At 49.4% G+C, this 14,003-nt stretch overlaps 1 protein-coding gene across 3 annotated transcripts in view; it reads left to right on the forward strand.

Annotated features, from left to right (window-relative positions):
- PREX1 (phosphatidylinositol-3,4,5-trisphosphate dependent Rac exchange factor 1) overlaps positions 1-14,003 on the forward strand; it is a 176,963-nt gene that overhangs the window by 97,055 nt on the left and 65,905 nt on the right. For all 3 annotated transcript variants that reach the window (XM_059706826.1, XM_059706824.1, XM_059706825.1), the window contains exons 5-6: positions 2,901-3,002; positions 12,840-13,001. In XM_059706826.1, coding sequence (XP_059562809.1) covers positions 2,901-3,002; positions 12,840-13,001 — 264 coding nt within the window. The remainder of the gene's footprint in view (positions 1-2,900; positions 3,003-12,839; positions 13,002-14,003) is intronic.

Here is a 14,003-nt window from a genome sequence, read left to right on the forward strand (position 1 = left end):
GTAGCTAGGATGGTGCTAGGGCGATGGGTCTGGGAGAGGTCAGCCAGGGAGCGAGCATGGGTAGAAAGGAGGACCCAGGACCGCGCAGGGCATGCTGCCATAGGAGGTGCGGAAGCTGAGGAAGTTGATACCACCTGAATCAATTCTGTGAATTAGGAGGGCTTAAAGGGATAATTTTCAAACGTTCTTCCCATAGTGCCTGGAGTGTAATCTTCACAGAATAGTGAATGGTAGCTCTGTGTATGTTTGCTTTTATTCTTAAAAAAGAAAGAAAGAAAATCAAGTGAAACAACAATCTGGGGGGTTGGGGAGAAGCCTAGCTGGTGGCTGTGACAGTCCTGTGAAGACTCCTTGATTCTGGACAAAGAGACAGGCCTTTCTCCGGCCAAGCCCTGGGGGCTTCTGGAAAGCCCTTCCCCACCCCCAGGCTCCCCTCTCTCTGCCCGGAGCTGACATCACCAGGGCAGCTTGTGGGCAGTTCTGGCTGAGGACAAAGGCCTGAGTGTGAGCAGTGTGGGGCCTGGCATCTCCCAGCTGCCACATCCCTGATCCCCCGTCTGTGCCAGGGTTAGACGTGGGGGTGGGAGCCATGCAGCTCCCGCCACAGTCAGCCCCGGGGTCCCTGGGATTCTGCTTCTCCGAGGAGGGGGCCTTTAAGATTCCTGAAAGGCAGTAGTCTTGGACCAGTCATTCGGGTTCTCTGTGCCAGTTTCCCCATCTGTGGCTAAGCATGAACGGTCCACGCTTATCCTCGGGTCGTGAGGATGAACTTGACCGACGGGCGAAGCAGGAGGCACAGTGCCTCGTGTGTGGTGAGCACATGGGAAAGGTTCTCCAATCACATTTTCACTTGTCTTGTTGGGAAGTTCCCCCAGTGCTTGGAACGGTGCCCGAACACAGTGAGCACACGATGTGAATTTGCAGAATGAATGAGTGATAGGATGGGACTCCCTTTCCCAAGAGTCCGTTTCATTGCCAATTTGCTGGCACGGTGTTGGTGGGGGGAGGCTGAGACCCGTTCCCTGCTGCATGTGCGGGCAGTTCGCACATTCATTGGTTCATCCGTCCATTTATTCATTCATGCATATACTGGGCACATTGTCAGCCCTCACAGCCCAGGACAGTGAGGGGCATGGTGGCAGGACCGCAGACATGAGCCTCATGATTCCTGGCAGCCAAAACACGGATGCTCAGGTTGGAGCCCCTTGGCTCCAAGAGGAACCTCTCCAGAGGAAAGGACGATAAATGCCTGTGTGTGGTTTTTAGCCACACGGAACAAACGGCCTACTGTGCAGGTGCCAGGAGGAAAGAGTCTTGGGAATTGAGAGAAGATGGGGAAGGCTTCCTGGGGGTGGGGGTGGGGGTGGGCTGGGCTGGCCTTGAAGAATGCTGGGCCTGGGGTACGGGTAGCTGGCATCATGGTTCCAAGCCCAGGCTCTTCTTCAGCCCGCCTGCATGGAGACCCCACCTCTGGCTCACTTTGAGGAGAAACACTTACCCTTCCCAACCCCAGGTGCCTGAGCTGTGACATGGGAATAATAATAGTGGTTAGCTCGTAGGGAAGCTGGTGGTCAGGATGAGACTGGTTGTCAGGATGAGAGCTGTCAAGGACCTTCTGGCACTTCATAAGCTATCTGTCGGTTGGCGATGGATGATGGTAATAATATGTTTATTATTATTGGGAGGAGTAAACGCATGTTACGCGGGGGGATAGAATGAACACAGGAAAGCGGGCTGGCACGAAGGAAGTACTGATGTGGGTGGCTGCAGGCAGCCAGGGAGGTGGCCGGGAGCTGAGGGGTGAGTTGCAGTCTTTACTCTGCAAACCAAAACACAGGTATTCCTGTGGCAGCACTCGGGTCCCCACCTGCCAGGTAAAGATATAAAACCTTTTCAGTAACAGTTGAAGGTCGCAAGTTCATTTTCCAAATCCCATTGGAACCCTCCCTCCACAGATGTAACTCCTTCTAGGTCTGGGAATATTATTTCTTTCCTGTGCATGTCTTTATATGTTACTGTAGACCTGTTCTCTATAAACAATGCCTAGTTTGGGTTTGTGTACCTTTAAAAGTTTTAAATTGGTTCATACCATGCATATTCTTTATTGTGTGTGTGTGTGTGTGTGTGTGTGTGTGTGTGTGTGTGTGTGTTGCTCAAAAGTGTGTTTTTGAGGTTCATCCGCATAGCTCTGTGTCGCTTTAGTTCCCCCATTGTCACCGTGGTGCAGTGAACTACTGCATAAGTGTCCTGCAGACACATTTTTCTATTCTTATTAGGTTGCTTCTCATGTTTTGCTGTTCCAAATAAGGCTGTTTTGAAGTCTGTGTTCCTGTGTCCTGGTGTGTAGGTGTGAAAGCTTCCTTAGGCCAGGGATTGGCAAGCTTGGCTGTGAAAGGCCAGATAGTAAATATTTTAGGTTTTGTGACTCTGTGGTCTCCGTTACGACTACTCAGTTCTGCCATGACTGCTTGAAAGCAGCCTTGGACAATATGTAAATAGATGGATGTGTTCCAATAAAACTTTTATGATCAAAATAGGGACTGGGCAGGATTTGTTTCACGTCTGATGGAGGCCTTGTGCTGGGTTATAGAATACGGGGGTGGGGTGTGAGAATGGGGGGTGGGGGTGAGAGGACTAGGTTTACAGTTGTGAGTATGTGAAGCACAGAGTTTATTCTTGTATTATTATTTATTAATTATTTTATTATTTTCCACACAAACAACTGTAAGCCTACGTTTGCCCAACCCTCTCTGCACATTTCCATCTCTCCTAGGTGTTGCTACATTGCTTCCAAAGTGTGTAGCTGCGTTTTGAGAGTGCTACCCCATGGCTGTTTGAGGGTGGCCCAATCCTTTTGTTGTCCTTGGCGAGTTTTAATGGCGGTGTCTGTCCCTTTGCAGAGCTGCATGCTTCTGGGCGGCCGGAAGACCACGGACATCCCTCTGGAGGGCTACCTGCTGTCTCCGATTCAGAGGATCTGCAAGTACCCCCTCCTCCTCAAGGTGAGAGCGGCACCCCACTCCTTTCACCATGCTCGAAGTGACAGATTGGCTCTGATTGGCTTAATCATAAAATAAAACTTGTTAGTGCAAGTAGCTGAGAAGTCTGGGGCAGGCTGGATCCCACCAGGACCCTGCCTCTTTCTCCCTTGTTCAGTTCTGCTTTTGACTGTTGAGCTTTATGTTCAGTGTGGTCGCAGAGGGCTGTGGTTACTCTGGCCTTACATCCTCTCTTCTAGTAGCTCTGACAAAAGTCCTGAGGGTGATTCAGGCTTTGGCCATCTGTGGCCAGGAGAATGTGATATTCCAAATGATTTGGGTCTGAGTCGCATGCTTATACTTGAATCAATGACATGAAGCCTTTGCTTGTGCTATAAAACTTTTCTCCTCCACCTGTATGCCTGGACTTGGGCTTTACCCTAATTGCTATGAGCTGGGCAGGGTTAGGCATTGATTGGCTAAGACGTGGTCCAATGACAGTGAGCAAGACAAGTGTGTTCTGATTGGCTGAGATTGGGGTCAGATGCTTCATACCTGAACCAATCACCCTGAGCTAGGGATCTCTAATTGGCTTAGATTTTTGTCATGTGCTCCAACCTCTCACCAATCACTGTCCCACAGGCTAAAAGCCCAGTGAGGGGGACAGACTGGACCCTCCTCACCAAAATCTGGGCTATTTGTGGAAGCGGGTGGGCAAATACTGTGTGAGGAAACCACAGCATCCACATACTGCTGTTTCCTGTGCTGCCCAGCCCCCTTTGACTGAGTCTTGGTCAAGCAGATTTGCTGCTTGTGTGGGGACCCAAGAAGTCTTAATTCTCAGCATTCGAGCTGGCTTCTGGGTAGATCTCCAGCTGGGTGGGTAGCTCTGTCACCATCTGCTGCTCTCAGCCCAGGGTTTTCAGCCCTTGGAAATGGCGGCTGTTGACCCGAGCTTCCCTTGGCGCCATCCTCAAGGCCTCGAGTCTGACAGCTGTTCCTGGAGTCTTTGCTGGTGGATTAATTTGGCTGGTGATGCCTCATTCACACGCCCGGGGCCATGTGCATCCTTGCTCCATGAACTGGAAGAGAGAGGGGAGGGGAAAGTACTAGGGAATTCTTGAACTTGACTTTCTGCTGGATAAGGTGGGCGACACTTGAGCCTCTGAGGCTGACCAGACCCTGGGGCCATCATTTCTGCCTGTGAACACAGCCTGTACTGTGCGCAGCTGTGGGAGGTGGGACACAGCTGTCCCCTCACCTCCCCTGGCCTGCTGCTGCCTGTCCCTTCCAGGGAGCTCAAAAGGACTTTCCGCCGTGGTTCTTGTAGCTGCTTGGATTCCCAGGTGAATGTTGGCGACGTCACACGTAGCTCAGCTCTTCGGCTTGGTGCAGGAGAAGCTCCACGTGGACCTTGTACATTGGTAGCCTGTGGACTGAATTGGACTTTTGCCCATGTTGTTTGTCTGGTCTGTGTGGTGTGTCTTCCACATGTGAGTTAATTGCCAGCATTTAAAGAGAGTGTTCTGTATTGGCTTAAGGCAGGGGCTAACAAAACTGTGGCTCATGGGTCACCTCTAGCCCCTGGCCTGTTTGTGTACAACCCATGAGCTAAAAGGGGTGTTTGCATTTTTTAAAGGGTTGTAAAAATAAAACAAAACCCTAAAACAAAGAAGACTGTGTGACAGAGGCCGGATGTGGCCAGCAAAGCCTAAAATATTTACTATCTGGACCTTCACAGAAAAAGTTTGCTGACCCCTGGATTAGAGCCACACTTGGCAGCCCCAGGCTGCCTGGGTTTGAACCCCAGCTCTGCCTTTTACTAGCTGTGTGATTCCTCCATGCCTCAGTTTCTCATCTGTAACACATAGTTTGTGTTAATAGTACTGATAAGGTTGTTATGATGATCAGACCCTTATTTACTTATTTCTTAGAGCAACTCGATGAGGTAGCCACTTTGATTAGCCCCATTTTAGAGATGAGGCAACTGAGGCACAGAGAAAGGAAGGGGCCTGTTCAAGGCCACACGTTGGGTAAGGAAGCAGAACCATGATTTGTAGATTCTAGAATTCCCCTATCAGCTCCACAGCCTGTTGAGAAGCGCTTTGAGGTGCTAAGGCTGCCAAAGTGCTGGGTGTTGGGGGTGCTGATCTCAGTTCCCTAAGTGGGGAGTCTGGGAAGGTCAGTGACCTTGTGTGTCATGGTTCAGTGACTGGCCTGCTCCTTCTCTCCTGGTTTTCAAAACCTTAAACATCTGACCCATTAGAAGAACCACCAGCTGAGGTTCCCTAGGTGTTAATTAACCCCTTGATTTCTGGATCTTGGGAAAGTCTGGGATCCCAGCATGCGCTTGGAATGGCAGTTTCTATAACGTGTTTTCACAGCCACTGGGGCTGGACCTGTGTGTGTGTGTGTACTCCAGCTCTCAATGTGAGGCCCATGCATTTCTGAGGCCTGCTCAGCCCCAGGGGCCACAGTTTGGTCTGGCAGGATTTCTGGGCTCTGGATTCCCAGAAGAGCAGGGAGGGACAGCGCCGGCCGGCAGCCGATGGAAGAGTAACTGCCCACAGGAAATGGTTGAAGCCGGGCTGTGGGTTTGCTCTCCTGACCAAATGGCTGTTTACAGGCTCAGTTTCCTCTGTCTCCAGCTGTGTTTATCCGAGGCTCAGAGAGCACTGGGGGACCAGCCAGCGGGACCTCAGATTCCTGTGGGCCCATGCCATGCTGCCCGCCCGAGCGAATTGCTCAGTGTGTCCGGCCTTTGGCACGCACAGCTGAAATGTTTGCATCAGAAAACAGCTGGGACGGAGGGGAATTCTTCATACCCCTCCTGAGTTCCTCCTTTCTGTCACATTTTCCAGTGGGTTTTCAAAGACAATCCCATGAGCTGGGGGACAGTCCTCCCCTCCGGCCCCTCTAGTTCTGACCCCGTGCAGATGTCCCTGTGGCCCTCTGAGCCCCTTGTGTGAGCTGAACTCTGAATTAAGTAGGCGAGCAGGATTGAGGAGCCTGCGTAGGAAGAGGGAAGAGGGAAAAGGCAAGAATGAAAGCCTCTTTGGGAACGGCCCCAAAAAGCTGAACTTGAACATTGCCTAAGAATAGCCAGGACATTCTATTTCAGCCTTCAACCCAGACCCGGCATAGACAGTTGGCATTTTCAGGCTTTGTTGAGTTTTCCATCGACAGTTCCAGGGAAATGATTCAGGTTTGGGGTAATGCCCCTGGTGCTCAAATGGCAGGTGCCGAGGCGAGACAGGCTGTCACCGACCCTTTTAGCTGTTTCCGGGTGATGCACAGAGCTTATTGGAGCACTTACTGTGCACCGGCTGCTGGTGTGGCTCAGGATCCACAGGGCTCGGTCTTGGACTGCACCGCCCCCCCCGCCCCTCCACGGGACCTGCCTGCTGTGTCATGGGAGCAAGCGAGGCTGGCAGGGGGCAACTTGGAGGGCACTTTGCCTTCTGCCTCTCTAACCCCTTCAGTCTCCTTTGCTGGCTCCTCACCTTCCAGACCTCTGAGCGTAGGTGGGCCCCAGGCCTCAGTCCTTGGGCCTTGACTCTATCTAGACTCGCTCCTGGAGGAGGCCTTATTTACGCTGGCTTTTCTCATTTTATTAAGGTATATTCAGAAGTTGTGCAACCATCACTGTAATCATTTTAGAAATATTTTTCATCATCCCTCCCAAAAGGAACTCTGGACCCATTAGCAGTCACTTCCCTTTTCCCTCCTCTCCCCCCAGCTCCTGGCAACCACCTACTTCCTGTCTCTACAGATTGCCTATTCTGCACATTTCACATAAATGTAATCATATTATATCTAACTTTTGTGTCCAATTTCTTTTCCTTAGCACAGTATTTTCAAGGCTCCTCCACGTTGTAGCATGGCTCACAGTTTCATTCCTTTTTATGGCTGAGTAATATTCCATCGTGTGGACAAGCCATGTTTGGTTTATTCATTCCTCTGTTGATGGACATTTGGCTTCACACTTTTTGGCTGTTATGAATGGTGCTATTATGAACATTAACCTGCAGGTTTTTGTGCGGACATTCCCATGGCTTTAACCTCCATCTCTGTGCCAGTGACTTCCAAGCATGGACCTTTCACTTAACCTTGGGCGGCACTTTTCTCGGCCCACGCAGCTTCCCTGCTTGGATGTCTAACAGGCACCTCCTACCTAACATGCTGCAAACCAAATGCTTGGCTCTCTCCTTCCCCTAGACCTGTCTTCTCTCCCATCCTACTCCCTCATCCCCATCTCTGTAAATGGCTTCTCTTCTTTTTTTAAAAATACGTTGTTATTGATTTTTTTAGAGAGAGAGGAAGGGAGAGAGAGAGAGAGAGAGAGAGAGAGAGAGAGAGAGAGAGAGAGAGAAACATTGATTGGCTGCCTCATGCATGTCTCCTACTGGGGATCAAGCCTGCCACCTGGACATGTGCCCTGACTGGAGTCGAACTGATAATACATGGGATGATGCTCAACAACTGAGTCACGCTGCCCGGGCTGGTCTCTCTTCCTTCTGGTTGCTCAGGCCAAACCTGGGAGTTATTTCTGATCCACCCCATATCTAGTCCATTAGGGAGTCCTGTTGGCTCCGCTCCCCACACACACAAAGTTTTCTGGCGTGCCACCTAAAATCCTTGGGAGAGCTGTGATTAGCACACATCCCATGCTCTGGGAAACTCTCCTTATCCAGCCATCCTCCTGCACCAAGAATTGAGGCCAATACCTCCTTAGTGATGGACTGCATCCATCTCCAGGGGCGCCACACTGCTATGATCAAGGAGACAGAGGTAACTACTGAGCGTGGTGAGAGCTGCATTACCCACAGAAGGGCGTGGAAGATAGAGAAGACACAGGAGACTGTGCAGGGCCCCCTTGCTATACTCTGAGCAGCCATGCTGCACACAGCACTGCGGCAGCTGTCCAAAACAGACGGGGTGGCCTGTTTGGCCCCCAGATGTTTGACAAGTTTTAAATCAAGTTGGCGTTTGGACATCAGGAGCTTTCAGATGGAAGTCTTAAGTTGTGGGTTCAGAAACAGTTAGCAACAATAGGATGACATTTCTGCAGTCATTTAATGAGTAATTAGGAGGCATCTACTGCATGCTAGGTGCCATTCTGGGCACTGGGAACGTTACTTAGCAGATCTCTTGAGTCTTCCTGATTACCTTCAAGAGAGAGCCACAGTGGGTGGTACAGTGTCTAGGGGTTTTGAAGCTATGTATTCATTCACCAACTCGTTATTGAGCAACTGTTATGTGTCAGGCATTGTACTAGGTGCTGGAGATACAAAGTGAAAAAAACTGCCCAAACCCCTACCTCTGTGTTCTGATGTTCTGCTGGGGGGAGGCAGACAACAAATGAATAGGAAATGTATATGTTTGTTTAGGTGGAATGGGTGCTATGGAGAGATATGTATCAAGCTAAGAGTGATGGATTGAGAAGGGACTTTTGAACAAAGACCAGAAAGAGGTGAGGAAGGTACCTTGGGAAAGAATCTTCCAGCCAGAGGGAGCAGGCAGTGCAAAGGCCCTGAGGTAGGAATGTGTCTGAGGAGCAGCAAGGAGGCCAGAGATAGGAGGTAGACAGTGGGGGAGTGAGGTTGGAGAGGTGATGGAGCCAGCATATGCACAGCCTTGTGGGTCACTATAGGGTCTTTGTCTTCTCTGAGTGAGGTGGGTGCCATGGGAAGGTTCTGAGCAGAGGAGGGACAAGATATGACTTAGTTCCCTCTGGCTGTACGTGGAGAATGGACTACGGGTGGTGAGAGTGGAGGTGGGAGACCAGAGGGGAGTCGACCTCAGTGATCCAGGTAGGAGATGGCTGGACTATGTTGGTAGCAGTGGTGGGGAATGCATTTTATGAGAACTGCCTCTTCACATCATTAGCCCATTTTCAATTGGGTAGTTGTTTTTGTATTATTTGCCAAGGTTTTCTATATTATCCTGGATACTTGTGTCTCTTTGGAGTCCTCGTCGGACTCTGATATTATGAAACGAGCCCTCCATCTGCCAGGGATCTGGCCTGTCACCGTCTTGCTGAGAAGGCACAGGAAGTCAGAGGTCTCTGCACTGTGGTCTTCCCTGCCCAAGCTCCCATCCTCCCCCAACCACAATGCCCAGTCTCCATCCTGCCTCTTGGGTTGTGAACCGACACCTTGCCTAAGGCTGTTCCAGCATCTCAACCTGCATCAGCCGCAATTCAGGCTCTTTCCTGTGTGGTGAGCAACAATAGCTCAAGGAACGGAAGCCTCCCCTTTTAGGGTGAGAGACCTGCTTTCCTCCTTTCAAAGCCAAGCGTGTACATCCGATCTTCTAAGTGGCCTTCCCAGATCTCCTTCCCTGGCAGTTCTGCCTACATTCTGCTTTCTGCCACGGTCTGTGTGGCTCTAGCTCAGCCTCTTAGCTGTGTGACCAAGTACAAGTTGCTTAACCTCTCTGTGCCTCCATTGCATCACCTGCAAAATGTGGATGGTAGTTGCCTCCCAGGCTTACTGCAAAGACAATGCATGAGAAAACTCACGAGAGCACTGCATCTTACTAGGTAGATAGTCATGCTTGGTAAATGTTAGCTACTCTAATATTGTAGTGATTTTTATTTATTTTTTACTCCTTCTTTGAGAAGAGACTTAAGTTCTCTGTCCCTGAGTTTCCTCCTCTATCAGATAGAGCCTTGGTCATGGGTTATTGTGAAGATTAAATGAAATAATACCTGTAAAGCGCTTCTAAGTGCTTAGTAAGTATTAGCTATTTTTATTGTCTCAAAGTTCATTTTGCCCAGTATTCATAGAACTATAGTAGTTTTTTAAATTAGTATTTTAATGATATATCTTGTTTTATCCTTTTACTATCAACCATTCTCTATCCTTAGGGTTTAGGTACTTCTTTTGTAAACTACACAAAGTTAGAATTTTAAAATCTTATCTGTCAATCCCTATCTTCTAACTGGAGAGTTTAGCCCACTTATATTTATTGTATTTATTGATGCATTTGAATTTATTTCTACCATTTTTCTTTTCTATTTTTATTTGGTTTCTTTTCTTCACCCTTTCTTGCTTTATTTTGCATAATTTTAGTGTGTGTGTGTGTGTGTGTGTGTGTGTGTGTGTGTATTTTGGGTTTAGTTAACTCTTTTTTTAAAAATTCCTTTTTATTTTACTTCTTCTGTATTGGAATTTATAGCTATTGCCCCCACCATCATGTACAAGAAGTGAGTAGATTCTATAGAACTCAGTGGGGTGGTAACTGTGGCCAGCTGTAGAGCCCTTGTCCCTTCTAAGGGGGTAGCTGCCCGTCAGCCCAATTGTTAGTGGAAACACAGGCCCAGAGTGGCCAGAGCTTCTGCTTTGCTGAGAGAGGCTGGCAATAGCATTTGGCCTGCGGGGCCTGGTTTATGTCCTGGGCTTTGATCCAGTCCTGCATTAGAGCCAGGAGACCTAGGCTCAGAAAGGGGGTGACTTACCTAAGGTCACACTTATGTCCCGGTCGAAGCCAGAACATGGACTCCCAGTCCTGAGCCCTCGCCCACTGTCTCCCCTTCCCTCTCTCAGTGGGAGGATGGAGTTTTTAAGACCCATGTGCATTATTTCTTTTCCTCCACTAATTCTTAATCTGTGGGGCTACAGTTCTCCCAGCCTTGAAACAGGGGCTGAAATCGTTAAAATCAGAATTGTATTTGCATGAAATTTCCATAGGGTTTGCAGGCCTGGAGGCTTTCTTTGCTGTGCTGGACAGCTTTTCACTTCTGGGTTTTCTTGGACTTCCAGATGTTTTTTGCTTCTTCTTTTCTTTTTTTCTTTAAGTGGTATTGGGTCTTGTCAGGCTCTTCCTTTGAGTCCTGCTGACACCCTAGATATGGCCTGAGGGGACCCCAGTACTGCAAGTGCAGGAAAGAGTTGGGCAGGAGTGACAGTTCCGCCCCCTGGGCTTGGACAGGGCCTGCAGCTGGCTGAAGTGTCTTCAGAAAGTGGGTGTCCTCTGTTGGTCCGGCCCCCGTGCGTGACACCCTCCACGCCCACGGGCCACCCTTTTCTCTTTGTGGAGAGGACAGCATGGCTTCCCGACGGCCTCGTCTCCTTCTGGGCCTCCACCACCCCCACGTCAGAGCGAGTGATGGGTACTGTCACTTCCTCCAGCGACAGATCCAGCTTTGTTTTTACCCTATGGTCTCATGGATCTGTCTTCTGATGCTGGTCTGGAGTTCGAGGCCTCTGTCCCAGGGCCTCACTGTGGACGGAGCCCGCACCTCAGGCCTGACGGGGCTGCCCACAGCCAGTACCAGCGGCTCCCTTTTGGTAAAAGCGTGGTTGGAGGGGAGCGAGGGGGCATGAGGGACCTTTCAGAAACACCGGGTTCCTGTACTCTGACATCCTCTTTTCTAGGAAGTGCTCACCTCAGGCCTGCTTGTGAAACCACACGGGCTCACAGGCGGATGTTGGGCAAGGCCATCAGCCTGGCTCTGGAGGGGCTGGCGCTGTCATTTTGCAGGGTGGCCCAGGGCAAACCCCAAACCCCCTTCCTTCTCTGCCCTCAGTGTATCTAGGTATTCCCCAAGGTCTGCCCCTGCTCAGATGTTTTGTGTTCAAAGAGCCTAGTTTTGGGGAGTGTCATGTCTAGATCACATGACTAAAGAAACTTGTTTGCTGGCATGGTTGGAGGAGTGATTCGCTGGAAAAGTCTTCCCTGATAGCTTCTGGCCTGGCTAGTCCCTTCCCCCTCCGTTCCTCTCTCATCACACCTAGGAGATGGCTGGAGCCCTTGGATAAGGCTGGCCTGACCTTGAGAATGTCCTTGCCTGTGCTTGTGGTGGGGGAAGTTCATGGGTTGAAGGTCTGCTCTGACCAGCCTCTGTACACCCCCCGCCATGTCCCTGTGAAGGCAAGGTGTGTTTTATTTTCATTTAGCGTTGACATTTGATGTAATTTTATGTTAGTTTCAGGTATACAGGATAGTGGTTAGACATTTACGTAATTGACGAAGTGATCCCCCTGATGTCTACTACCCACCTGACACCATGCATGGTTATTACAATACTATTGACTATATTCACTATGACGCATTTTGCATCCCTGTGACTGCTTTGTAATTACCAGTTTGTACTTCTTAATTCCTTCACCTTCCTCACCCAGCCCCCCCAAGGCAAGGCATTATCTATACCCATTTTACAGATGAGAAAACAGCTGGGCAAGGGCCATATCAGCGACCACCTTTCTCTCCTGTCCTGTCCTGTCTGTGTCCTGTTTCTCTCTCTCCTCTCTCTCATTTATTCCACTCCTGCCACACCACCTCCTCACTGTTACTTGTTACGCACATATGCTCCCACTTCAGATCCCTTGCCTTTGCTGTTCCCTCTGCCAGGCACACTTTCCCCAAAGATTTTTGCAGGACTCCCTCCCTTGCTTCTCCGGTCTCTAGTCACATGTCGCCTCCACACAGGGGTCTTCCTGACCTCCCTATGTGAGAGAACACCTTTTTTCCTACTACTCTCTAGCCCCCTCATTCTGATTTGTCCTCATAGTATTGATCATTGCCTGGCAATGAATTATATGCTTGATTTTTCTTTATTTTATCTGATCTCTTTTATAGAACATAATATCCACCAGGTGAAGAAGTTTTCTCTTGTTTTATTAACAAATGTGTCCCCAGATCTTAGAATACTGCCTGCTATGGAGGAGGTGCTCAAGGGACATTTATTGAATGAATGAATGAATGAATGAATGAATGATGTTTCCCAGCCCCACATATGATCACAAAGTTTTCATAGAGCAGAGCTGGTATTTGGCCCAGGCTGGGCGACCTGGAAGCCAGGATTGATCCCCTCTGGGTTGATGTCTCTTATTCTTGCCCTCATTTCTTCCCTAGGAGCTAGCCAAGAGGACACCCGGAAAGCACCCAGACCACCCTGCGGTCCAGAGCGCCCTGCAGGCCATGAAGACGGTGTGCTCCAACATCAACGAGACCAAGAGGCAGATGGAGAAGCTGGAGGCTCTGGAGCAGCTGCAGTCCCACATTGAAGGCTGGGAGGTGGGCCTGGGGCAGGAGGGGCCCTCTGGGTTGGCACAGGGAGTGTGCAGCTGCAGGAACAGACTTTGGCTTGGGCACTAAATTCAGCCTATAGCGCATTTTGTTCAGCCTACATGATATTTGTAAAGAAATTGTTTAATTATTTTTCAATTAAGTCCACATAAAAATGTACACTTCAAATTTCCCTTGAAAAACGGTAACACTGGGCCCCCATTTTCCACAGTAATAGCCACCAGAGCTTCCAGTTTTCCTTCGTCTCCATTCCCTCCTCATTACTCCCCAATCATTCTCTTCACAAGTTGCCTTCCCTGCCTGGTGCCCATAGGCCTTAGATTTTTTGATACCAAGGTCAGGGGTCTACTCCAGGACAGGATTCTGGCTCTGATACTTCCTTGCTGGGTGACTTTAGGTCAGTGTCTTAACTTCTCTGAACTTCAGTTTTCTCATCGATACCTGGCACATAGTAAGCACTCAATACATGGTAGATATTGATATTGCTATCATCATCATTATTAGGGGATGGGATTCTTGAGATCTTCTCTGTGTAATTTATTTATTTAAACCTTGACATCTTTCTTAGATTATTAGAGATTGCCTACAAATCCATAGAAGGAAATGGAAAAATCTGAATAAATAAAAAAATCAATATCAGAGTAAATACAGCTGGAAGGGGAGATTAAGAGCAAAACTCAAAGACTCTGTGGACACAATTATCCTCTGAATCATCTGCCTTTGGGTTTCCTGGCACTTGGCTGTGTTTGGGATTTCTACTTCTTTTCCCTGTGTGGGGAAATCTCACATGTGACTCTGTATCGCTAAGGGGCGGAGGGTTTGGCTGCAGAGAGGAGAGGGATCGGTGTTCAGTGAAGATGTGGGGATTGTGGGCCCCCTCTGTGTGGAGGGATTCTGCTGCCTCAGTTTCCTCATCTGGATTATGCTTGCCATGTCCCCCACCCTCCTTCCCCTTGGCCTTCCTGCCTGGCCGAGACTGGAGAAGAACTC

This window comes from Myotis daubentonii, chromosome 8 (assembly GCF_963259705.1).
Source record: "Myotis daubentonii chromosome 8, mMyoDau2.1, whole genome shotgun sequence".
Classification (NCBI taxonomy): domain Eukaryota; kingdom Metazoa; phylum Chordata; class Mammalia; order Chiroptera; family Vespertilionidae; genus Myotis; species Myotis daubentonii.